Consider the following 27,149-nt stretch of genomic DNA (forward strand, 5'->3'; position numbering starts at 1 on the left):
GTGCGCATGCGTGTGCGTGCGTGCGCATGCGCTTCTGCATGTCTGTGGAGCTTGTGCGTCAACCCTTGTTTGTTGACACAGGGTCGATCACTGGCCTGGAACTTATTGGTTCAGGTAGACTAGCCTGCCAGTGAACCCCAAATATCAGTAAACCCCAAGTCTCCCCACCTCTGGGCATACAAATATAACTGGCGATCAAGTTTAGATCCTTGTGTTTGCAAGGCAAGCACTTTATTTTATTTATATGAGTACAGTGAGTACACTGTCGCTGTCTTCAGACACACCAGAAGAGGGCATTGGATCCCATTACAGATGGTTGTGAGCCACCAAGTGGTTGCTGGGAATTGAACTCAGGACCTCTGGAAGAGCATCCCTGAGCCATCCCTCCAACCCTGGAGGCACTTTATATATGAAGCCATCTCTCTAGCCCTGGGATTGGCTGCTTCGTAAACCAGTTTAAGCAGACTGAAAGGCCTTGGTGAGTCTGGCCTGAAGCTGACTTCTGAGGGCCACGCCCCTCTGGTGTCCTCACTGGGAATCAGTTTCCCTTTCCCCTGTGAACTGGGCTGGGCCATTTGTTCCAGGCTGCTTCCCTTCCCCATCCCTCATCCCAAGATCAGCAGGCAGGAGACCCGAGGGCTGGGGTCCCCCTTACATGGGTGTGAAGTGGTTCTGGCGTGCTGCCCACACCGGCTCTGCCCAGCCTCTCTTACCCATTCTCTTGATGACAAACAAAACCATTAGTTTGCCAAGTCTGTCTCTGGATTGTAATGCGATGTGCCCGAGACAGCTGTTAAACATCCTTAATGTTAGTTTAACAAGGACAAATCCAGTTGAATTCTCTTCAAATTTTCCCATTAGGTGAATGTTACAGAGTTTTAAACAGGCTCTCAGATAAACATCCTCACTAATGTCTCTCTGGCCCAGCTCTCTCCTCGGCTGGCTGTGCTGGCCCCACCCCTTTGCTCTTGAATTTGGGGCTTTTCAGGCTGAGGGTCCTCACACCATTAGGGAGAGTTCTGGGCAGTTGGGTGGCAAGCTCTCTGGCCCCCAATGCGTAGAGACCCTAGTGATGTCCTATTTTCTCACGGAGAGTTCTTTTCATCTTTAGCCAATGAGAAGATGGGAATAAGATCCTAGCCAAGCTAGTATAATGTGTGTGCGTGCACAAGAATATGCATGTATGTTTATGTGGATCTGTGTACATGTGTTGTGTGTGTAGTCTTTTTTTTTTTTTTTATTTTTCGAGACAGGGTTTCTGTGTATAGCCCTGGCTGTCCTGGAACTCACTTTGTAGATCAGGTTGGCCTCAAACTCAGAAATCCACCTGCCTCTGCCTCCCAAGTGCTAGGATTAAAGTCGTGTGCCACCACCGCCTGGCGTGTGTGTGTAGTCTTAAAGATCATCTTGGGTGTCATTCCTTAGGTACCCACTTTGAGACAGGGTCTTACTTGTCTGGAACTCACCAAGTAGGCTAGGCTGGCTGTGTAGGGGCTGGGACCCTAGGGATTTTCCTGTCTCTGCCTCCCTAGTACTGGGATAACAAGTGGGAGCCCCCATGCTGTGTGCTAGGATGGTATTCACATCTGCTTTCAGGCTTGCAAGCTCTTTACCAACTGATCCTTAGCCCCATAGTCCTCACCTGGCACAGTCTGGTTTAGGAATGGAGGGACTTTCAGGGCACTGGGGTCATGTAAATCCCCATGCTAAAATATGTTGAATACCAGATGTAGGGTTGGGAGGGTGGCCACCTTTCCATCTGAAGGACCCCTTGTCTCACCTAGGGCCCTTGTCCTTAGATGTGGATTGTGGAGCAGGGAGCTGTGAGTTGGGAGAAGGGTCTGGGCTGTGTAGGGTGGTGTGGCTGGGGTTGAGCTCTGGTGTGCGGCTCTGGCCTCTGAGGATCACGTGTGCTTCCTCCGTGCTATCTGGGCCCTGTCCCTTTGTGTTGTGGGAAATATTAAAAAATGAACCAGCATGCTCTTGCCCTAGAGCAGGCAACTCTCAGCCTCGGCGGCCTGGCTGGCCATGCGCTGGCGGGCAATGGCCAACCTGTTTTATCTCGTGGAGATTCTCTGGCTCTGCACTCCACAGTCTCTCCACCCAGCTCGATAGGTTCCCACTGGCGAGCTGTTACCACGCCAGCCCCATGCTTCAAATACCCCATGGCCTTTGTGGTACACCTCTGGCAAACCTCAGCTTTGCCGCTGTACCTTTCTCTCTTGAACCCAGACGAGCCGATGTGTGAAGGAAAATACAACACAAATTTAGTTCAGAAACAACGGTAACTCAGTCTCTGGGCGCAACGACTAAAACCTAATCTTGTAAGCCTTATGAAAATCCAATTCCTCTGGTGGCGAATCCTTGTAGATTCACCATGATACTGGGAAACTCTAGCAGCTACATCTTACCCCTCTGCTGTTCCCATTCCAAAAAGGGCCTAACTCTCTCCTGCTTCCTCTCTTCCTCCATCTAGCCCGGAAGTCCCTCCTACTTGCCCAGTGATTGGCTCCTTCATTCATTAGGAGATTGGTTCGCAAGAACAGCAACAGGCCCACCCACAACACCTTTGTGCTTGAAAAAGTGGAAGATAATATTTGTTGAGACTCCTCCCAGCCTCACGGTTGTCTTTGCCACTTGGTCCCTGGCAGCAGAAAAGCCCACTGCCAGTCCTCACCCTCAGCCCTCTCCCGGCACAGCCTGGCTTCAGGATGGAGGGACTCTCAGGTCACTGGGCTCATGTAGATCCAGCTCCCCAAGTTACTGTACTATAGAGGCAGGTCTCACAGAGTTCCCAGGGGACCCACTGTCTGGTCACCCACTTGTTCTGTACCAGAGAAAGAACCCACCTCAACTCTTCCCTCCTTGACCTGGAAAGCCCCCGACTCCCATTCTTGGCTTCAGCCATCCTTTGTGTGTGTTATGACTGAGCATCTTCCCTGGGGGTTTAGGTGGCTCATTTTGTGAGCAGACTAATAGAGGAGGGGGTAATTCATGAGCGAAGGGAGAGATTTTAGGAATGGGTTGGAGTTTTCCTAGAGTAAGATTTATACTCTTTTTTTTTTTTTGTCCTTATAGGGAGTTTTCTAGATGTGCACGGTGTTTGACGCATGACCAGAGTGGCGGTTTTGCTAAGCTAATAACAGGCAGATGACGGAATAATGCACAGGGGATGGTGACTGATCATATGTGGTTCTCAACCGGCAGCAGTGACCCTTCATGATTGCTGGACAGCTGATTGCCACAGCTGTGGAAGAGCACCACAGACAAGGTGTAGTAGAGGGCAGGACCTCTGCTCAGTGGGCATTCTTTGAGGTCCCAGATGCATGCCCCCAAGAGAACAAGTCTGACTGTAGATGACCATGAGGAAGGCTGAGTGCTATGGCCTGGGTGTTGCTTTGAATGTCTTCCCCAGTGTTAATGAGTTGAAATAAATCTGATTCCCATTATGAGTGGGAAGAGGTGAGGGACTTCCAGACCTTGGCATTTAAAGGTGGGACTGTAGGGGCTGATTAAGGTTGGATGAGGTCATCAGGACAGATCCTCATGATTCACATACACACACACACACACACACACACACGCACACGCACACGCACACGCACACGCACACGCACATACACGCACGCACGCACACACACCTGTGTATGCACACACTTACCCTTTTACTATATTTCTAGTCATATGATGCCCTGTACCACCTCATGACTCTGACAGCAAGGTCATGACCAACTAAGGGCCCTTGAACTTGGACCCCACCCATCCCCACACACAGAGCCAGAAGCCAAAGCACAGCTCCCTTCCTTTATAACGCAGTCAGACTGTAGGTTGGTGTGGTTAACAATGGAAAGTGGACTAAGACACTGTGAAAACCTGTCTGAAGAGGAGCCTTAAGCTGCTTCTCCTGGAGGAGGCTGTGGCTGCTGGGCAATGAGGTACAGCTCTGCATCTTCCTTATCTGGGGTGGAGGTGGGCTGTGTGGACCCCTCTAATCTCAGATCACAGGAGTGCCTGTATCATCCGTGAGTAGTTCCTCCCCTCTGTTGGAGCAGGGTGACTTTGGGGACCCATTTTGGTGTGGCAGAGCTCTAGTGACCTAGGTTTCAAGTGACTGTGCATAGAAGCCATCCTCCTGTCCTTTGCTCTAGGTCAGAACTTGGATGGGTAAAGCCTTCCTTCTATGGGTTCAGCTCACTGGCATGTGGTCTCCTAGTTACTGTGGCTGGCATTGCCCATCCCAGCACCCTAGCCTAGAAGCTACAGAGCCTGAGAGCCACGGGGTATGGAAAGTCACAGGGCATGGGAGTGGCATGAAAGGCAGAGGCTTTTTTTAACTTGTCACCTTGATTCTGTCAGGAGGGCTCCCCAGCCCTGTGCATGTCGACTGTCCCTTTTTAGGTGACTGTGGAAGGATGCAATGCTTCATTTCCAGTATGCCCATGGCGTCCACCCTGCTACGCCATATATGTGCTCACACTGGGAGAAGCTGGGAAGAGGAACTCTGAGTGGGGCACCAATAGCAAGGCCCACCACCAAGGAGGAGGGGCTGGGTCCTCTCCTCTTCTTCCTGTTCACCATGATTGGTGGGTCCTAGCTCTGCCTCTAACGTGTTGCTCTCTCATTCAGCATCCCCCTTTCTCAGCCCCGAGAGTAATGGATTCATAATTTAATTAAGGAGAGAGTAAGTCGTCCTAGAGTGTGCCCAGAGCTCCCAGTGTGTGACTCCATTAGGAATCATGTCCCCTTTCAACAGCAGGCTTGGGGCCAATCTGCATCCTGCCCGGTGGTGAGAGGCACTCTGTAGATAGTGGAGTCTTTCATACTGTGCACAGCCTGCCAGTTAATATCACTTATCAGATATTGAGCACCGGCACACAGACACAGGGGACTGGCTTCCAGGGAGCCTCCCTGCTCACCTATGAATATTAATTCACTGTAATTACCAACATGAAACCACTCCAGTGCTTCATCACAAATTTGGTGGACATGTTTATGAAAGTGGGCAGGAGTGGTCATGGAGAGAGAGAGTACACACACACACACACACACACACACACACACACACACACACACCTGTGCAGGCCAAGGCTGTTCTAGCCTGTTGACTTGAGAAGCAGATAGTGTGGAGGATGGGAAAGTGACCATAGGAGAGAGCTGGAAGCAAAGGATTCATCTACCTCTGCAAATGTGCCAGCATGCCCTCTTTCACAGTCAGGGCAGACAGTACGAGTCAAACCATGATGTTCGATTTGCTTCCAGCTCTGAGTTCTAGGCAGCCAGGCCAATTGATTTGCCTACAGGATGGATATACCTGGGGTCCAAGAGCTATACTCAGAAATGGAGTTAAAATGGGATTGTGACTCACTGACATGTCCCAGTTCCTGTGTGATGGCAGAGCATATCCCTTCCACAATGTGATGTCAATATCTGCATGATGGGTGATCCATTCAACTGGCTTTATTGAGTTTTAGGTTTAAGGGGAGGGGGCACACTTTGACACCTGTTCACTTGCAGCACACTCTACCCTTTCCCTTGCTGAGTACCCATGCCTCATGCTGCCTGCTGGCCTTCTTTCTGTTCATGAAGAAACCGATGGCCTAGTGGTGTGGACACAGAGAGCCTTCTGTCTGAGTTTTGTATGTCATGGTTTCTGCCAGTGGGATGTGAGTGGGGGGTTAATATGTGTGTATTTCCCTTCTTTTTCTTCTAAAATATCCAGAGAATAGTCTGGGGCTGTCTGGCTAGAGGATGAACCTGTGGGACATGGCCGAATGACCTACCACCAAGCAAAAGGCCATCCCAGGACAGTCGATGAGAGATAACCCCAGACAGAAGAGCCCAACCTTGAGAAGCCCCTTGCCGGTGCACCAAGCTAAACCACCAACCCTACACTCCTAAGAAAACACAGCAAATGTTCCTTAGCGATCTATCAAGATGGTTTGTTACACAGCTACATTGTGGCGAAAGATGGCTGAGACACATTGAGGATGGTTTTCTTTTCCTTTGCTTCTTTGTTTTTTTCAACACAGCTTCTCACTGTGTAGCCCTGGCTGTCCTGGAACTCACTCTATAGACCAGGCTGGCCTCCAATTCAGAGATCTGCCTGCCCCAACCTCCCAAGTGCTGGGATTAAAGGCTTGTGCCGTGAAGCCCAGCTCCGAGGATGGTTCTCAATTCTGGCTGTACAGTGGACTCAAACGGGGGAGCTTTAAAAATTTCTGACAGCCAAAGAGCATCCCATTTAAATGGAATCAGAGTGCCTTAGGCAAGAACCTGAGGAATGGTTCATTTCAAAGCTCCCACGGGGGCCAGATTGAGAATGGCTGTGTCAGGATCAGCTCTATGAAACACAGTCGCTTCCTTGTGTCTGTGTGCTTGCCTGCACATATGTTTCACAGAAGGCCCGGATTATCTCCACTCGGCAGCTAGGAGGGATCTGCAAAAGTAGTTAAACCTCAGGTTTATAGTTGCTGTGGGATAAAGTCAGCTGCCTCAGAGGGCTGCTGGGAGGGTTGAGCACTGAGCAACGAAGTTGGGATAGGGAAGAGATCAAGACAGAGAGCCTCTTTCCTCGCAGGCTGCAGCAGGAAACCTGTGTGTGTGTGTGTGTGTGTGTGTGTGTGTGTGTGTGTACTTAGCACAGTCCCGAGAACTTAACGCCATCCCACAGCCTCTGTAGTTGCTATATTACTGTACTATCATTGTTGTGCTTCGATTGTGAGGCTTGATGCTTCCAAAGGCAAACCTGTCCCCATCTCCCTCCACTCCCTATAGACTAGGGCGGAGGGGCCGCAGAGCTCCGTGGAGTCTGCACAAGTTACATGTTGTAGCCAGGAGGGGCAGGTTGGGAGAAGATAGCCTTTCTCCAGGGAAGGGAGTGTTGGAGTGGAGCAGTTGAGAGGAAAGCCTGGGCTAGCTCTGGACATTGGGCAGCTCAGGAGGAGAGCATGGTATCTGCTGAGGCCTGCTGAGGGCGTGTGTGTGTGTGTGTGTGTGTGTGAAAGGTATTGGCTTCACTGCTAAGCACACACAGTTGAGGCCAGGGGAAGACAGAAGGGTCTTTGTGCACGCTGAAAGAGTTGTGTGTGTCTCCTCCAGCCTTCCCCTGGCCACAGCAACTCCTTGCTGTCTAAACACACACAGAGCAAGCCCAGTCATACCCGCCAAACATAAACACCTGCACACACCCACCCCATCATGGCCCGAGTCCTGGGCCTGTTACTATGACAACAGTGCCTTTGCATGGGCATGTTTGGGTGTCTTAAATCCTCTGGGAGCAGACTTATTCTCAGGTTGAGTGTGGAGGCAACGCCCTGGTTCTTGCACGCATATTCCAAGCAAACCCCTCATAAACCAAACTTCTCTCACCACTCAGGGGAGCGCCCAGCTGGCTGTGTAACAGAATCACTGAGAAGTTTCTGCAGGAAGGGCTCTCCTTTGCATTTAGAGACTCCATCTGGCCCCAGACCTCCTCCCCCAGGACCAGCTCCACCCCAGCCCCAGTCTAGCCTTCCTTACATGCGGCTGCTGGGTGGGATCTTGCGTCCGTCACGGAACCAGGTCACCTGTGGCCGGGGGAAGCTGGAAATGCGAGGTGCTCTGATGACAGCAGCTTCTCCGTGGTTCACACTTTGGCGCTTCTCGCCTTCCTCAAAGCTCCCCATGTCTGTAGGGAGGGGAGGTGCAGAGGTCAGAAGGGCAATCCATCCTCAGGGACTGGCCGGCAGAGAAAGAATAGTGTCAAGAGGATGATCACGAAGAAAGAAAGGCCCCCCCCCCTCTCTTGGAGTGTCCCACATCCCATCAGGTGTTTCCAGCCCGTGCCCTTCCCTGGCTGCATGCATCCCAGGATAGCTATGAATACAGTCTGACGTCATAGATGATACAGTCTCTCACAGGGCATGATATTGAACACTTCTGCTAGCAGCCTGTGTGATGTGTCCTGCTTTGACATTTAGGTTTTGTGTAATTTGGACCCATGTATCCTTGACACAATTGATTTAGCCAACAGACACGAGAGGCTTATCATTATTTCACACATTTTACAATGGGAAAAACCTGCTCATCAGCTAAGTTAATTAACCTGGGAAAGGTCATATCACTAGCAAGGAACAGAGTCAGGATTTGAACTCACGACTCGCCCTTTCCCCTTCCCCACCCTGTGGAACTAATTCAGTATTGCAGGGGATTAGGCTGTGGAGTCTTGGGACTGGACCTCTGTGCCCTTAGGCAGAGAGGAGGGTCACATCAACACCTGCTTCTCTAAACATAAATACTCCACAGATAAGTGGAGACATTGCTCCTGGCCCTGCTCTTCTGTGAGTCAGGAGGAAAACAGAGAAGGCAGAAATCACAGGGGCGTGTCTTCTGGTCCCATGCCTGCCTGCCCGCTGGGTTGGAGTGAAGGGACTGGCTCCCACAGCAACGTCTTTGAGTGGGCTTTGGGAGGGAGTAACTGGGCTTCCTTCACCTTGACAATGAATGTGTATCATTGAGACTCCAAGTGTGATGCATGAAGTACCCAGGGTGCCTTGAGACACGCAAAGGGAAGCTCTGAACTTGCCTGATCGGTGACGAGCGTCTGTGCTCACCGGTGACAGTGCTTGACTGTGTATCGGGAGTACCAGAGTTTAAAACTGCTGTTGGGATCTGGACCCCCAAAGCTTCCCATTTCTTTGGTATGGCGCGTGGATGGCGATACCCCAGTTAGTACCCGAGCCAGCCTCTAATCTATTACTATGACACGCTTAGACCTAGGCTTACCAGACCAGCATCCCTATACGTACTGGAAGTTCAGACTATGGCTTCGAGGGCCTTAGTTTCTACCTCAACCAGGGTCCCCTTCCTAACCACAAAGACACATGTCCTACTGAGGCAGAAACTGTCATGGCCTCTTCTTTCTGTCCACGATCAACCTGGTCCTCCGAGTCACTCAGGGTCCCCTTTAGGACCTCTTGTTCTTCTAGAGGTGAAGCTAGAGTGGGTTGGATTCTGGCCCCAGTATATCTTTTTAGTGTCTCAGGCACGAGCCAAGTTTGAGGACTGCTGTACTGGCTGAAGGCAGCCCTGGGCTCTTCTACCCCATCACAGGCAGACTCACTGGGGATTTGGTGAGCCACCAGGATACTCCCTACTTCCCACTTTCCCAGGTCATGGGAGACCTTGTGGAACACGCCTAGGCCTCTAAGTCCTGATTCTGTTGCTTGCAGATGCTGCAGTATGCCTAGATGTGAGGCTGTTGATGTTCATGCGCATTTTCTCCAGCCCGGACTTGACCTTCTTAGACACCCTGATCCAGTGGTGGCTCATCTAACCGTGACTGACGTCTCGTTTCCAGCTCCAACTCTTCCTTGGGCGTCAAGGCACTATTCCCAACAGTCTGCTGGGGGTGAGCTGGGGTGGGTGTGGGTGGACATGGGGTGGTCATGGCGGGGGGCGGGGGATAGGGAGACCTTACTATCTGCTCAACAAGCTCTCCTTTTTGTCCTGTTGATTGTCCTGTATCGGTCCCTTTGCCCCAATCACTTGAGCTTAAATCCTTGGAGTTATTGCTGTTCCCTTCCCTATCTCCCACAAAGGCCTCCGCTCCTTCCTTTGGGTGTTGCTTCATGGACCAAGGCGCACCCCACCCCCACATTAGCCCATTCCTTGAGCTGCTGACTCCCAGTCTACATCACCCAACCCCCACCCCATAAACTGTCTTGGCATGTGTGTGTGTGTGTGTTTGCCTTACTTAGAGCCTATGCAATCTCCTTATTGCCCGTAGGAAACTCGAGGTCCTCTTTGCTTGTATTCAGGGTCGTCCCTAACCAGACCACAAGCAGCCTTGCTTGCTTCAATGCCTGTATCTTAATACCTTGGATGACTTACGTCCTACTTCCCACGGCTAGACTGTGCTTTTGCTAGGTACCTGCCTAGAAGCCACCGGATGAGCCATAGCTCACCACTGTACCTTGGATCTCCAGCATCCTGCATAATGGAACCAACTTGGTGTTTTAAAAGAAAAGAGCTGCTGACGACATCTTCGTCTGAACTTTAGCAGGCACCGTATACATTTGGAGACTTCAAAGGTTCAAATCCTAGCCCTATATGTCCCCAAGTCTTTGATCCTTGACCTTGTGGAACTGTAATTTTCCCTCTCCTGTAAAAGTGAAACACAAGTGTGCCTTCCTCACGAGCTGCACTGAGGAAGTGAGACGGTGTGTATATATGCCAGATTGCATCTTCCCAAAGGTGCCTGAATCAATATTTATCCCCCTTCCCACATGCTCTTGTTATAGTGTGACTCATACTTCTCCCACGTATCCCTTGAGTCTTGAGGGCTTGAGACTGCTCTATCAATAGAACATGCTGGGAGCAATGCTTTGTGGTTTTAAAGGTGAAGTTATTCAAAGGAGATGCCATCTACCTGGCTCTACTTGATAGATACCTGCCCTTAGAATCCAGCCACCATGTCGTGAGGAAGCTCAACTGGGTGTGCACTGGAACACCTTGCTGGAGGAGAACCGAGGCTCTCAGGTGCTTACCACCACTGCCGGATTCCTGGATGGAACCTGTGACTTCACCTGCAGCCTTTGTGTCTACCACAGAGATCTAAGTTGCCACCAGGCAGGAACGGCTGCACCTTGTCCCCATTGTGCTCTGTCCAGACTCCAGACTCACTGACCGCATGAGCATTAAAATATTGCTCTGCACTGTGGTGTCTTGGGGTCATTTGTTATGCCGCCATGGATATGGGAAGAGTGTATAAAACTGCCAAATAAGTATATCTAACATTTTCACATTAAAACTTTGGAATCCTGTATATTTTTCATGATTTAGTATAAACATTACCTCCTCAACAAAGATTATCCCAAACCAGCCAAATAGAATGATAACCAAGCATTTACCCTACGCTGGGTTTCTTTCCGGACAGACTGTGCATGCATTATCTCATTTGAGCCTCCAATAATGTGACAGGCTAGATTTTAATAAATACGAGTTTTTAGTTGTTTATTAATTTCTATTACTTTGCTCTATCTATAAAAAGATCACATCAATAAATCATGCTGATTTAAGTTCTTATAATAATTTTTCTCTATTTAAAAAAAACTTTTCACAGAACTCAGAAGATAGATTTAAACAATTTAGAGCAATTTCATGATAATGGTGTTTCCTTCTCTCCACTCTCTCTTGTTTTATTGGCTCCATTTGGTCTTCGAGGAAATGAAGGTTCATGGAGATGAAGCGGCTAATCCAACATTAAGCAGTCAGGGTCTAGCACAGTGCCACTTCCCTCTACACATCCCCCCTGCTCAGCTTCGATCCACAGTCTCCACAGAAACCCGAGCTCTTTCCTACCTCCTCCTAGGTGACCAGCATGGCCAGGCATCTGGAGACTGTTGTATTCAGAAGCAATTGTCTACCAGCTGGCTATGTCCTTGCTCTGCCTGGAACCACCAGCTCCTGATGGAGCCCTACTGTGTGTCAGGAGGGCTCTGTGGGGGTGCTGATAAAAGTGAGAGCCCATATTGCTCTTACAGGGGACCGGGATGCAGCTCCCAGCATCCAGATGTTGATGCCACAACAATCTGTAACTCCAGTTCCCAAGGATCTCGTGCCCTCTCCTAGTCTCTGCATTCACAGGGTATCATAGACTCACATGGGCGCACACACACTCATACAATTAAAAAAAAACATTTTAAAGAAAAAGAAAGACCTGTTACCGAGCTGATTATTGAGCTTACAATCTGGCCCAGCAGACAAATTCACAAGCATGTGTTTAGTGGCATCTACAACAACTGCTGGGAAGGAAAGGACAGAGTTCTCTGAGACTAGCAAAGTCTCAGGTCAGGTCCCCTGAGGACCTCAGTTCTCTGTGCTAGCAAAACCTTTCGCAGGTTGGTGTGTGTGGGAGGCAGAAATAAGGGTCAGGTATAGCTAGGTATGTGTGCATGTGTGTATGTGTGTGTACTGTGAATGTGTGTGTGCACACATGTATATGGATGTATGTGTGTGTGTGTGTATGTGTGCTCATGTGTGCATATGTGTGCATGTGTGCTCATGTATATGTATGTGTATTGTGTATAGGCATATGCACGCATGTGCATGCACGTGCACGTGTGTGCGCATGTGTAGCTGTGTGTATCGTGTATATGTGTGTGCACATATGTGCTCATGTGTGTATGTGTGTTGTAAGGAAAAAAGTGATAGGGTAGGACAGAAGGAGAGGGTATAGGCAGCAAGCAAAAGGCCAGCAGGGCAAGGTCCCTGCATAGATGAGAGATGGAGAGAGCTGCATGGGTGAATGGATGGATGAGGACAGGATTGATGGTGGAGTGGGGAGATGAAAAGAAAGAAAGAGATGGAGGGATGGATTATTGAATTATATATGTATGTTTATGTTCCCATGTACATGTGCTGTTTGTATGTATGAAGAGATGGATTGTATGAGGCTATGTGTGGTTGTTTTATGTATAGGTGGATGGTTGTGTATGTGGAAGAATGTATATATGTAGAATATAAAATAAAAAAATATATATATAGTTTGTGTGTGTGTGTGAGAGAGAGAGAGAGATGGTCTGGATAGTTGGATATGTCTCACATGTGTGTGGATGACTGTGAGTGAGCACGCATATATGTTTACAGTAGGATGGATGGAGGAAGGTTGGGCTGGGCTAGCCTTGGTCCCCTCTGCACACACCCCATCCTCTACCCTCTACTTTACAGAGTTCCCACCTCACTGTGACTCCCAGGCCCCAGGCATCTGTCACAGGAGCTCTAGGACCTGCTCAGAGAGCCCTGGCCTAAGCAGGCAGCACCCACTGTATAAGTCTGCCCTTTTCAGTCCCGGGCACACAGCTGGGATGTGCTGAACTGACCAAGGGGAGGTACTGAGGAGGCCAGCCTGCAGGAGCTGGGCTGAGGAAGGGAGGACTGGCTGGGTCCAGGTCCCCTGAGGACCTCATTGCTAACTCTCTAAATGCTGTTAATCCATCTACCCGCCCACCATGTTATGCCCTGCAGGGCTTATCCAGCCTTCTAGATAAGCTTCCCCCAGAGCAGAGGACTGTGGCCTGAGGCACAGCGGGATGTGACCTGGAGCTCACTCTTGATGTTTTTGTTAGAGCTTAAAAGGGCCTGGAAGGTAAGAAGTCTAGTGCAGAGTACCTCTCTGCACTTACTTACCTTTAAATTGTGAGATGGGTCATGCATACGAATGTGAATATAATTATATTTATAATTTGAAGAACGCAGTCAACACCCATGTCTGTACCACAGCATCTAGCACACAAGTCATGGCCCTGTTGGTACTCAGTTCCCCTCCCCTTACAGCCTCCCCAGCCTGTTCTGCCCTCTTCGGGGCTAACCTCTCTTTGGAATGCTGGGCCACCTACCTATGTCTTCACAAATAGTGTTACTCAGTTTTTCATGGCTAAATCAACCTAATTTTAAAGTCACTCCTGCGATTACTCTGTAGTTTCTTGTGATTTTTTTTTTTGGGGGGGAATAATGTGGTTTTGTGACATCGTTCCCTGAAATCCTGGCTTTGAGTTCAATCATCTTTATAGCTGCCTAGAATTGGGTCTCATGGTACTGATGCTGTGCACAGCTCTTCACAGCCCTGCCAGGACACAGGGTCTGGGGAGACCTCTAGGGCCTCATTCCAAAGATGCAACTGGAAGGCTGTGCCACCCACCACTTTCCAAAATCTTACCAATTTACCAGTGTATCCCCCTCACACATAGTCTGGTTGGACTCTGGGTTTTGACAGTTGGGTGCACATGGCCAAGTATCTCCTTGTGGTTTTCTACATTTATTATGAAAACAACATCCCTCTCTCTACCAGATCCTATCTCAGCCCTGCCTCAGCCACCAGCGACTTCCAGTTCATTCTGAGCACAGCTTAGCGTGCCATAGTCTATCCCAAAGGTCCCACATCCCTGTTCTTTCCTCTGGTGCTCTCTGCTGCCCTCACTCTCCTCCAGCCACCCCAGCCTCAGACCCTCGAGTATACCACAGGGCCTTTACCTTGCTGTTCCCTGGCTTCGGCTGTTCTTCCCTTCTATGTGGCCCACCCACCTTCTTAGGTCTATATCCTTAGTGGCCATTCTCTATTACTGTCCCTCCCTAGTTCCTCTCACATGGCTCCATTTTTCTTGTAATACATTGCATTCATTCATGCCATATATAATTATAATGTGACATGATACAATGTTATATTATATATTATGGTACAATATTGTAAACTATGACACAATGTTATATTATGTACTATGATACAATGTTATATACTACAATAGTGTTATATACTATGATACAGTGTTATATACTATGATACAGTGTTTTTTATATAGGATGATACAATGTTATATTATATATTATGACATGTTATATTATATACTATGGCACAATGTTATATTATATACTATGATACAATGTTATATTAACAGACTGCTTGCTTTCCTGGAGAATAGAACCTTGCTTATGTTTCATTATAACCGGGAACAGTGCTGGGGATACTATGGGACATTCTACAGCAATTGCAATTATTTATTTTTTTCAATTTTTCTCCAGGCAGGGTACTGCCATGTTTCTGAGGTTGGCCTGTAACCCACTGGTATCCCTCTGACCCAGAGTCCCAAGCCCAGGGATGGCAGGCATGTGCCACTACACCTGGCTCACTACAGCCATCAGTAATGGGTGCTCATGACAAACCTGTCACATTACCCCAAGTAGCTGCACAGTCCCCCGCTATCACATCCTTTATCCACACTCATGCTGTAGATGGGAAACAAGGAAAAGCAGGCCAGCCAGAGGCATTTCAGTGCCGCCCCAGTCCTTGTGATTACAGAGGGACCCTGTACCCCACTTTGAATGAGTAGTTGGCAGCATGCTAACAACAGGGGTAGTGGATCTGCCTCCCGGGACAAGCAGGCCTTGCCATGCACCTGTATGGTTGAGCTTGGCATTGTGGGATGGGATGAGGTGGGTGGGGCAGCAAGTTCCCTTGTCTGCAAGGTCTAGGGGAGGGGTAGAGGGCAGGTACGGGGAGCAGAGAGGCCCTGAATGTGGTAAAGCTTAGGGGAATCCTGATTCTGAAGAGCTTTCCAACCTCCTGGCCATTCATTCTACCTGCTCAATGGCAGGAATTTATGGCGACTTTAAAACTACAAAGAAGAGACTCTGAGTGGGGCCAGGGAGGGGGCTGGGTCAGGGAGATGTTTTATCGACTCTTCCTAATTGCTGTAATTAAAAACACGTAAAAAAAATCTTTCTTTTTTTTAAAACGACTTTGCCATTATCATTCGTTGTTAGGCAGCTGCCTTATTAATTTCTCATTAGAACACAAGTCACAAGCCCTCTCTAGAGAGGGGCAGGAGCTGGGGTGGGGCCTGTCAGTTCCAGGGTCCCTAGAGAAGCCACTGGGGAGCAAGCAGCATGAGATCACAGGACCGAGTTTCTCTCCTGCCCCTGCTGCCCCCAGGTGGGCACAGCAGACAAGGGAGGGGTGAGAGAAGGATTGGGGAAAAACATCCGGTACCCTTCACTCTCAGAATGATGTCCCAGTGCAAAAAGACAGACAGACAGACAGGCAGGCAGACACCTACTGACTGACAGAGAAAGCCAGGAGAGCATGTTTTCTCCCGCAATCAGATGAAAGAGCAGGCCACTCCAGATCTACATCTCTCTCCAGATGCATGCACACAGATACATGTGAGCACCGGCTACGTATTTATAGATATACCTGAGCAGACATTTACACACACAAATCAATGCAATGCAAGGACACATATCTGCACAGACATGTGTCCTGCTGTATCGAGGCAGATTGACCCAGACATACGTATTTAAGACACATGTATATGTGCACACAGACATATTCATTCTCTTTACCCGCACGAACCAAAAGGCAGATCAGCCTTTATGAAGACATAGGAACATGTGCACACACTCATGTGCACATGGGCATGCACACTGGAACACGGTCTCTCTCTGGAGGTGTCCCTGCTCCATCTGCTCACAGGACTCTGGGACATGAAGAGAAATTAGTGTGTCCAGCTCAGTCCATGGGCTACATGTGCCCTAGAATAGCTATGAATGTGGCCAACATATAATCAGAATCATTCTTCAAGCATGAGGTGTGTGTGTGTTTCTTTTATAATTTGAATGCATGGTTTTTGAGAGTCAATTTTATAAATGACAACACTATGTCAAAATGTCACAAGGTGGGCATGCCCGGCACTAAAGGAAGATGCCCTGTGGCCTCCGTCAGCTGCTGCTGTCAGCTTCCTGAACTCCAGTGTTGAGATTCAGGCTTTGCTCTCAGGGCGTGAACGGAGTTGCCTTTAATACTGGTTTATGGACCGGGCTGTCCTCCACTTTTGATTACAGCTGTTTTCTCTAATTATCACACGCACACGCTGACAGCACTTAGGTTCTCTGAGCGCTTTCTACCCTCGACTTCTCTCCCCACAGCGGCCTCTCCCTGTTATTTACTTGCCGTTACTTTTCAGAGGTAGATGGCTTTTATTGGAAAACTCATGAAGTCTTCCCAGACTTCTCTGATCACCAATGTGCCACTGGTCAGCTTAAAAGAGCCCTCTATGTGTCTCCTTTGTAGCAAGAGGTAGGTCCTTCAGGAAGCAGGGTGTCTGGGGAAGCGATGCTGTGCACTTTCGGCGTGGTAGTGATTCTGGGGCGGGGAGCCTAGAGTTCTCACACCATCCTCCCCGCTTACCTGAGGAAACCTCTCTGGGCTTTGGTAGCACCAGAAAGAAGGAGTCAACCACTGAAGGCTTAGTGATGACCCTCTGCCCCCTTGGTACTTCTGCGAGACCCAGTGCATCATTCTCTGGCCCCCTCATAGGGTGGGGCATCTTGAGACATCTCCCAGTACCTCCTGATGGTCATTGGGATCCCTATCTTATCACTAAAGTCAGGGCTAGCATCGCTCCCACTGAATGAGCTAGAGAATGACAGAGTCAGGCCATGCTTTTCTGAAACAAAGTGCCAGGGAGTGCTTGACTCTCCAGCCTTGTCACAGAGAGGTGCTATGTGGCATTACAGAGCTCCCATGCCCTCTCAGGGCCTTGCTTCTACCAGATGTAACAAGGAAGGATCGGCCTGGCCATGCAGGAAGAGCTAGCAGGGGTAGAAGGCAAGAGTATTGTCCCAGACCTCCACCGTACTTACAGGCCACCTGGACCTCAGTCTGCCGCTGTAGCAGGGCCCCCATCCGGTTACGCACGATGCAGCGGTAGAAGCCAGCGTGGGTGCGGTCCAGGCTGGTAATCATGTACCTGAGGGACAGATGAGACAGCCAATTAAGTGAGGTAGGTGGTTTCAGAGGTGCAGGGGTCAAGTTGGGCTCGGGGTCAAAGGTCATGGGATCACCTTATTCTGGATATGGGATTCCAGCAAGGTCCTTATCAGTAGGATGTGGTCCGTCCCACAAGCCACAGAACTTTGCTCAGCTGTGTAGGATTCTACCTTTGACCACGCCTCCCTGCCCATGGCCACACCTCCCTGCCCATGGCCACACCTCCCTGTCCATGGCCACACCTCCTAGGCTTCTCTGTTATGGGGCTTTTGTCCCTTCCTGCTTATGACTCATTGAGAAAGACAGGGACATTTGGTTTTTGGCCAGGTGCAGAGCTGTGTTGTAAGTATTAATCAGAAGAGACAGGCGAGAGAGGCAGGGAAATTCACACATCTCCCCAAGTGTTCTCCCTCAGCTCTTCCCATACGGTGCTGCACAGTAGAGCTGGGGAAAGAGCTGGGGATGGAGCCTGCTGAGCCGGCGGGCTTGGCTCTCACCCATGTGCCTCACTCAGTGCCAAACCCTCAGTCAGGGCATCAGGCACTTGTCGCCCTCAGAACCACAGAGCTGGCGCTGGTGAGCGGGTGGCTGGAGAGCAGGTGTATGGCAAACTTGCTTTACAGAGAGGCAGGACGCGTGCAGATCAGTGAAGAGGCTCCTAACAGTGAGGTGCTAGGCACGTGGGGACTTTCTGGTGTTGATGGGAATGGCTGCCCTGAGAGATTTCCTTTGCATTGTTAGGCAATGGTTGAGCAGGGTCCTCAGAAGAAAGAGGAGTTAGGATCATTGATATCCTTCCCCAGTTCTCAGGGTCCTTGATTTATCCAGCTACCTTGATGGACAATTTAATTTAAAAAACCATCTATTTCCAGGGTATGCCAAGGCTGGGATGCAGTAGCTTGCTCAAAGGAGTTGCCAGTTTTATAAGAATTGTGGTCTGGACCCACCATCATTGTTATCATTGTCTTGGCTACCATTATTGCCACCATCACTGTCACCATTGTCACCATCACCACCGTCACTGCATTGTCATAACTACCACCACCACCACCATCACCATCATCACTGCCACCATAAAATCACCATCACCACCACATTCACCACCATCACTGTTGATATCACCATCACCACCATCACCATAGTGATTATTACCATCGCCACCATTTCTCCCCACCACCACCACCACCATCATCACTTCACCATAACTGTCACCATCATCAACACATCACCATCATTACCGTAATTATTAGGATAATTACCATTACCATTATAATCACCATTAGCCATCATCAACTGCCATCACTGGCACTGTTATCATAAACATTTTCACCACCATTGGCACCATTATCATTCTTGCCATCTCTGTCCTCGTCATCACCATCATCTCCACCACCATCATCACCACTATCAGTGCCAACACCTCTACCACAAGCACCATTGCCATAATCATTACCCCATCATTATGTCTATCGCTACCCCATTATCATCATGATCACCATCCTCTCAATCATCACCATCCCATTGCTATCACCACCATTACTGTTATCACCACCACCATCACCGTTATGACATCACCACCATCATCACCGCCACCACCACCATGATCATCGTCATCTCTGTCGACATCATCATGATTACCATCTTCTCCTTCCCAGATACCACACTGTCACTGTCATCTTCACATTCCCAATGAAGGCACCATCTGTGGCTTTTCCCGTCTCTCTGAGCAGTTCCTGACTCTTGGGTACCATGGACAAATAGCACTTTAAAAATATGGATCTACAGCCGGGCAGTAGTGGTGCATGCCTTTAATCCCAGCACTTGGGAGGCAGAGGCAGGCGGATTTCTGAGTTCGAGGCCAGCCTGGTTTACATCGAGTTCCAGGACAGCCAGGGCTACACAGAGAAGCCCTGTCTCAACCCCCCCCCCCAAAAGGATCTACATAAGACTGTCAACTTTCTAACTTTGCCATGATCATTAAAACCCACCAACCAAAGAGAAAATGGAATCAAGCAGAAAACATTATAAAACAGAAAATAATAATATTGTGAAGTACTGGAGAGAGAAAAATAAGTACAAAGGCCTAGCACCTTCTCCTGGTGAGTCCTGAGGACTTGTGTCCAGTCTCCAGGTAAAGGCAGGAGAGGACTCAGCGCTCCCACATGTGTGTCTATGCAGATGCGCACTCCCTACACACATCCCTACCACAATGATAATAAATAAAAGGGAAAGAGTGGAATCTGATACTCTAAAAAAAGACACCAGGGGAAGGAAAATAACGAGAAATGGCTGGGACATTCATGAGAAGATCCTTGGTTTCTGAGATAACGAAAGGAATCAAGTTAGAGCAAGACCCTTTTGTGTGTCAGGTTGCCAGAACACAGATAAAGGGTTAGAGGGAAGAGGAAGGAGAGAGGGGAGGAGGAAGGGGAGGAGGAGAAAGGAGAAAGGAGGGAAAGGGGGAGGGGGAAAAGGAGGGAAAGTGGTGAGGGGAGGGGAAAGAGAGAGAGGAGGGAGGGGAAAGAAGAGGGGAAAGGGATGGGGAGGGAAACACATGCTGTAGGTTTGTTGGTGGCTCTGGGAATTGGTCCATTCTTTGGGGCAAAAATCTACAGCAATTAAAACACGTAGATTCTCTGACAAGAACTTGCACTCCCTGGAGGTGGCTCTTTAGTCATGCTCACAACAGTGAGACAGAAAAAAAAATATGTACAAGGATGTTGGCTGTGTCACTGCTTTCGATAGCCGAGATAAACAAAGAGAAATAGGAAGCAACAGACACGTCCATCAACTCTGAATTAGATCAATAAATGATGCTGGGTTCCTGAGTGAGAGAACACCTGTGTGGGATGAAATAGAAAAGTCTCCAAGACACCCAGAGTGAGGAAAGGAAATCAAAGCAGGGAGATGGGAGAGTTACATGAATCAAAAGACAAGTACAAGGTTGTGTGTGGGGCTAACAACCGCAGAGCTGACAGGTAGGGGCAAGGAGACAATGTATCCCTGGTGTTGCTGTTTGGGGAAATGTTATCAGATCTTAAATGGTTGGATTATGCAAACTGACACAATAAAAACAACCTAGACTGGTTCCCTATTCCCAAGTTAAAAAAATAGTACATGTAAGGACATTATTTGGTATTATATCATTTGGATAAATTGAAACAGTAAATGTATGTATGTATGTATGTATATATATGTGTGTGTATATACATATATATACACATACATATATGTATATATGTTTGTGTGTGTAGGTGTACACTAAAAGTCATTTGTATGTGCATGTGTGATTGCCTGCACCACACACACAGGTGCACAGATATTTTTGAGATGGTATATCAATAATGTATTATTTCTCTTTTGGGAAAGAATCTGGGATTGGGAGAGGGACATGTGTTCTTCTTTGATTGTGTGTTTTTCTATGCCACTGGAATCATCTTTATCGTATACACAGGTCGCTTTTATTTTACAGATAAAATTTAAAAAGTGCTACTTTGTGCATAGAATTTAAGTACACATTACAAAAAAGGCACCAGGGACTCGTTGAAGCTGAATTTGTTTGCCAATGTCAGTGATGCGTGGCGAAATTTAAACTTTAATGAAACCCAATGTCTGCCGAAGACTGACATCCAAGTTCTCTTCAGCCAGACAGCCCCAGGCCCCACCTGGAGTCATGAGGAAGGACACAGGCTGTTAGTCTGTTCCCTGACCTTTGGGGGATGCCCTTCTGTTTCCTGTAGCAGAGGGTAGGTGGCCCAAGAGCGCAGCCCTGTCTCAGTCACTCCTGCTGCCTTCCTCTCACTGACTGCCTGTATGCTACTGCTCCAGCCTGGGAGACCTATTTCAGGCTTGCAGGTACCATTATTTAAAGTAACACTTCTACTCACTGCCTCTCTACCAGGGGAGCCCTATTCACAGCAGCAGAATTCAGCTCTTGTCACCCCCGCCAGGGATGGGAGGGAGTTGGTTTGCAAACTCAGCACACACTATAAGCAGGCCTAGTAATGACAATAACCATAGTCGTTATTGTCACTATGTCCCTTGCTATGGCTGCCAGGACACACACACACACACATGCCACAGCTCTGTCTACTTAATCCACCTGTGGCCACTTGGCCAGCAAGAGATCAGAAGAGCCAGCCAGGTCCATTAGGAGCAATCACAGATGAAATCTCATGAATGAACAGCTCCCCACGGCCCCTGCCACACCAAGAGAAAATGTGGCGAGGGACACCAGTGCTGGGACTCTCCTGCAGGGGAGATGCAGGCTAGACTTTCACTTCTGTTCATTTGGATGAGCTACGGAAGCTTTTGCTCCTCAGCATCCCTATCTGTAAAATGGGTGTGAAGGTGGCCATCTTAGATGCCTCTCCAGGCACAGGGCAGCTTCCACACAAAAGCCTGTTGAATGAGAGAGCAAATGTAAGGGCCACTGGTGGAAGGTTCTGGGCTGACATGGGGAGAATCAGAAGGGAGGACCAAGAAGAGGGTATGATATGATCCTTGTTCTAATCACCAGGGGAGCTCAGACGTCCTTGCCTGGATTCCAAACCCTTAGCCAAGTCACCTTCCTTTGATTCTCGAGGAAGCGGAACCAGAGCCTGGCTCGACACACATGGACTCGTCCAGCTCCGGTCTCTTCAACGGTTCGATTATTTTATTATAAGAGTTTTTCCACATGAGTCAAAACTCAAAGAACGAGACAGAAAACATGGTGCCACGCTCCTTACACCTCAGCTGCTGGTCATTGATGACCTGTGACCCACATGTGGAGAAGCTCACAGTCAGGAGCTTCTTAAATATGTGTTAGAAACTTCTTTACGCATACGAGAGCAAATTCAAACGCCCGCTCCCTCTCCTTTATAATCAGGCAAGCTGGGCCCCCTGCTCTGTGGCTGTTTAGAGATCCTCCCATCGCCCATCCAGAGCTGCCTTGGGCTTTGTCACAGCGGCAGAGCATGGGTACTCTTCTGGACAGAGGGGGCTTTGCTTTCTCAGTTAGGTGACCCAAGGTTGCTGGGAAGCAGAAGGATGGAGGGAAGAGGTTTTGGGCTGGGCAGGAAGCCACATCAAGAATGTACCACTCTCCTGAGGTTTGTAAGACTGAGTCCCTGATTTTAACCCAGTGGGACCCCCGCCCCTCAGCCTACTCTTCCTAGATGAAGAGGAGGGTTGGGGGAGACTGACCAGCATAGCCATAGGAGGGAGGGACAGCCACGGATAATTGGATTTTTAAGAGACAAGAGACAGGAAAACTAGCAAATAATTGCCCAGCGAGAGCCGCGTCGTTTCCAGCACTTGGTGGAGCACACAATGCCCTTTCTGGTTGGAGTCCTTGGGTGTCACAGTTGATATTTAAAATGATTCTTACTCACATTAAATAAGATATTCCAATTCCACGAAGCTGTCAGGAATTGATGCGGACACCAGAAATAATAGGCGAGCTCTCCTTGTATTGTCCTGGTTAATAAATCAGATGCCTGGAGATGCGTGCCAGACGCTCACGTGGAGGAAGGGTAGGTGTGCACGTGTGCGAGTACGGCACACACGCTACACACAGAGTGTACTCCTGCACACCCACAGACATTCGAACATACCACTGTGTACATCCACAGATGGTCAGGGAACCCAGCAGTCTGCAGACTCACAGGCACACATGTGTGCACACACATGTGAGCACCTGCTCTCCCTAGGTCCCTTTTTTTTCATGCGGACCGTGTTTCAGAGGGTCACCATGTCCGCTGGTGGTCAGCAGACACCCTGTGCCTGACACCTGTTGATAGACAGCTGAGGCTGATGTGTTTCAAGGTCAGTGCTGGGTGCTAGGCAACTGGGCTCTGGGGATGAGGTTTTCTGTTCTGTTCTCATAGGGTTTTGGGGGCATTGGGTAGTAAGCACCATAGTGTGTGTGTGTGTTACATGTGTGTATGTGCATGTCTGTGTAAGTACATGTATGCATGCAGATGAGTGCTTATATGTATGAAGGTGAATGCGTGTGTTCTCAGCCTGTTCATGACTCAGGGATAAAGATGTGTGGGACCTGGCCAGTGAGAGATGGAGTTGGCTTCTGTTTTATTTTATTCATCATCATCATCATCATCATCGATCAGTCATGTGTGGATTTGAGTGCAGGCTTGTGCATAGGAGTGTGGGTACCTGAAGAGGCCAGGAGAGGGTGTGGGATCTGGTGGAGCCGATCACAACAGGTGGTTGGTGAGCTGCCTGGCACGGATTACAAGATTCAAACTTGGGTCCCTCTGAAAGAGCAGTATGGACTCTTAGCTGATGGAGCCATCTTTCCAGCCTCCAGGCATTGTTTTTTGTAACAGGTCTTCAGGAAGGAAGGCTCTGCGATTCACAGGGAGCCATGGATGCCTGCCGAGTGGTAACAACCCCACCCCCATGCAGCTTACACCCCACAATAGCCGCCATGGCTGTAAGCAATACCAGGGCCTCAACATGTACAACCACTTCACTTCAACACTGAAACACTGTACAGGGTACAGCTCATCCTGTCCACAGGTGAAAGATGGCCCCAGAGACAGAGATTAGCGTGTTCTGGCCACAGTGTGTTGGGGTAGTCGGCATGTAAGGGGCATGGTCTCCAAATGGATGTGCACACAGGAACATGGAGCCCTTCATTCCTGGGGCTCACTTTGAAGGACAGTGTGCCTGTTCTTGGAGAACTGTTCGTGAATGAAGGTGGGAAGTGGGCTATTGTTTCAGATAGCCTTTCCTTCTCTTTTTTGAGACAGTGCCTTACCAGGTAGCCCAGGCTACCCTGGAACTCAAAGAAATCTGCCTGCCTCTGCCTCTGCCTCAGAGCACAGGGATAAAAGGCATTCACCACTATGCTTAGCTCTCAGACATCTTTCTGCAGTCGGGCTCACCAGAACTAACTGCAGTTCTCCAGAGTCAGCATTCTGAGGGCTGGGCTGTCATGAGATATCCCTTCCAGAAGGAGAGAGATTTTTCTGAGCAGTCTAAGAACTGGATCCAGAAGATGGTAATATAAGGGACGCTTAGGATGAAGGTGCTGGGTGGCTTGTGTGAAGCCTGCCCTGAGCCTTTTAAAAACATTAAATTATACTTTGTATTCATTTCTTTGTGTACGTGTGCATGTGTGAGGTCAGAGGACAAGTTTCAGGAGTCAGTTCTCTCCTTCCACCACGTGGGTCCCTCAGGGTTGGAGTCAGCTCTAGGTGCCTTTATCCACTGAATCATCTCCCTACCGCCCTGTAGTGAGTGGGTCTTTTGATGGTGGAAAGGGAGGCCAAGGAAAGGAAAGGGTTGAGATAGCTGGGCTAACTTTGTGTTAGATGATGAAATCACACTGAAACTGAAAGCAGCCTTACAAAGCCTTAGCTCATGGAGTTGGGATATGGGGTGGGGAGTTGGGGAGGGAAAGGAGAGAGAACGAGGGAGAAGGGAGAGAGAGTGGGAGGGGGAAGAGGGGGAGAGAGTGAGCACAGGAAGTCTGATGCTGATGTCATGGCGAACACCTGAGGGACAATTTGAGAACAGTGATTTCCACTCTTCTATTTTAAGCAGTTTTGATCCTGTGTTGTAATTCCCTCACACGACTCAGGTAAAAGCCTGACACCCACAACTGTATCCTGCCGTAGGCTCTGGGGAAGGATGCTGCAGTCTGGCCCGGTGAGAGCATCCTGCTGATGAGGAATTCATGGGAAGAAACAGGACCGTGGCAAGATGGCTGGTGGGCCCAGACAAGGAAGCAAGGTCTGCCAGAATTCTTGGGATGCTAGAGAAGGTCTTGGATGGATATCTGGATGGGCACAGTGGCCCTCGGGAGTCGGGGGCGGGGCATGGGCATGGCAGGTTCTTCCTGAGCCCTGGAAGATGCAGGGATGTTAGTCACTATGGACAGGGTGGGAAGGAACTTACACTACTGTCAGCTGATTGTTGAAGTCAACCTGACCAGGCTAAGGGACACCCAGGGTTAGTCACTTTTCTCATCACTGTGACCAAATACTCGGAAAAAAACAAACCCTAAGAGAGGACAGATTCATGTCGGTGCACAGTCTGAGAGGACACAGTGCATCATGACAGGGAAGGCACCTGCATGTGGGAGGAGCATGAGACAGCTGGCCACACTCTTTGCAGTCAGAGGGATGGCTGCTGGTGCTCAGCTTGCCCTCTCCTTTATATTCAGCCTGGGACACCATGAGACGGTGCCACCCCTACTCGGGAAGGATCTGTCCCCTTCAATGAAACCTCTGTAAAAACCCCTCATGCCCAGAGGTGTGTCTCCTAGGTGATTCCAAATCCAGACAAGGTGATGCTGTCGGATAACTGCCACACAGCAAGCTGGCATCCATTGAGTCTGGGTGTCTGTGAGGATGTGTTAGGAGAGATCAGCATTTGAACTGGAGGACGGAGTAAAGGGGACTACCCTGACTGACATGACTAGGCATCTCCTATTCTTGAGGGCTGTTGTAGCAGAACCAAATGGCGTAGAAAGGAGAGATTGGATCTGTTGTGAGCTGGGTTGTCTACCTCTTCCTGGCCTCAGACACTTGAGTTCTTGGAGCTTGGGCCCCTGGACTCATAGAAGAGTGGCCTCCCTGGTTTCAAACTTCCCTCATAGGACTTCATACTTGTGAGTTTTGCATACCTATCTTTCATGGGTTTTAGTTTTAGACCATGAGACTTCATGGCCTTCACATTCCCATCTGAAATCTCACATATGAGATATATACTATCACACACACACACACACACACACACACACACACACACACACACACTGAAATATCTACTATCACACACACACACACACACACAGATCTAACAGAGTCTATTTCTTTTTATTTTATTTTTTTTGGTTTTTCGAGACAGGGTTTCTCTGTATAGCCCTGGCTGTCCTGGAACTCCCTTTGTAGACCAGGCTGGCCTTGAACTCAGAAATCCGCCTGCCTCTGCCTCCCGAGTGCTGGGATTAAAGGCGTGCGCCACCAACGCCCGGCTACGGAGTCTATTTCTATGTTGAACCTCCAATAATGTACCATCTTCAAGACATGGGGACAAGCGGATGCTGGGCCAGGTGGCCGGGTCTCTTTACATACCCCTGCTGGTCCACACAGGCATGTGGAGAGGTAGAGACTTTGCCCATACTGAGAGGATCCTCTCAGGATAAGGAGGGGGATACAGGCATCAGTCACCATCTGGTGGCATGCAGCAAGCAGGGACTGGGCTGAGCCTCAGGGCTCTGGAAGACCCAGCCCTGTGTCTAGGATGTGGAAGGCCCCAAATAGCACATTCCCAGGCTTTGAACAATCACCTGTCTGGCAGCTTTGGGCAACAGCAGCTGGTTCCCCTCTCCAGATGCTGCGCTGTCTCATCCTGGAACACACCTCTGAATTCGCAGCCAAGGCATCTCCTCCAGGGCCCTTTCCAGAAAATCTCCCTACCACCCCCTAGGGTCCTCTTTTGCCTGAGCTGCTGTGTTTATCACAACTGAATTTACCGTCCTGTTTACTGGCACACATCTCCCCGCTATGGTTTTGAATGTGAAATGTCCCCCTCAGGCTCCTGTATTTGAACACTCTGTCTCCAACAGGTGGTGCTGTGTCTGTAGAGCTTTTAGGAGGTAGGGTCTAGCACAGAAGTGCATCACGGAAGATGGATGCAAATGAGTTACCCTGACAAAGCAACTTAATGAAGGAAAGGATTATTTAGGCTGAGAGTGTTCCAGAAAAAGAGAGTTGGGGAAGACATGGCAACAGGCCGGCATGGTGGCAGGGGCAGGAAGCTAGCTGATCACATTTCATACATGCACACACACGAGAGAGAGAGAGAGAGAGAGAGAGAGAGAGAGAGAGAGAGA

At 49.2% G+C, this 27,149-nt stretch overlaps 1 protein-coding gene and 1 long non-coding RNA gene across 7 annotated transcripts in view; one reads left to right on the plus strand and one right to left on the minus strand.

The window, feature by feature from the left end:
* Nucleotides 1–10,939, plus strand: part of LOC110304422 — a 28,689-nt gene extending 17,750 nt beyond the window's left edge. For 2 of the 6 annotated variants that reach the window (XR_002379078.2, XR_002379079.2), the window contains exons 2-4: nucleotides 3,079–3,271; nucleotides 9,210–9,388; nucleotides 9,798–10,939. This is a non-coding gene — a long non-coding RNA (uncharacterized LOC110304422). Of the gene's footprint in view, nucleotides 1–3,078; nucleotides 3,272–4,354; nucleotides 4,584–9,209; nucleotides 9,389–9,797 lie in introns of those variants that run through there. The other 4 variants (XR_002379081.2, XR_002379080.2, XR_003838060.1 and 1 more) reach the window with 3 other exon arrangements.
* Sdk2 (sidekick cell adhesion molecule 2) overlaps nucleotides 1–27,149 on the minus strand; it is a 281,294-nt gene that overhangs the window by 108,877 nt on the left and 145,268 nt on the right. The window contains exons 3-4 of the mRNA XM_021175806.1: nucleotides 17,176–17,282; nucleotides 7,519–7,666 (exon numbers count right to left, since the gene is read on the minus strand). Of these exons, the coding sequence (XP_021031465.1) occupies nucleotides 7,519–7,666; nucleotides 17,176–17,282 (255 nt within the window). The remainder of the gene's footprint in view (nucleotides 1–7,518; nucleotides 7,667–17,175; nucleotides 17,283–27,149) is intronic.

This window comes from Mus caroli, chromosome 11 (assembly GCF_900094665.2).
Source record: "Mus caroli chromosome 11, CAROLI_EIJ_v1.1, whole genome shotgun sequence".
Taxonomy (NCBI): domain Eukaryota; kingdom Metazoa; phylum Chordata; class Mammalia; order Rodentia; family Muridae; genus Mus; species Mus caroli.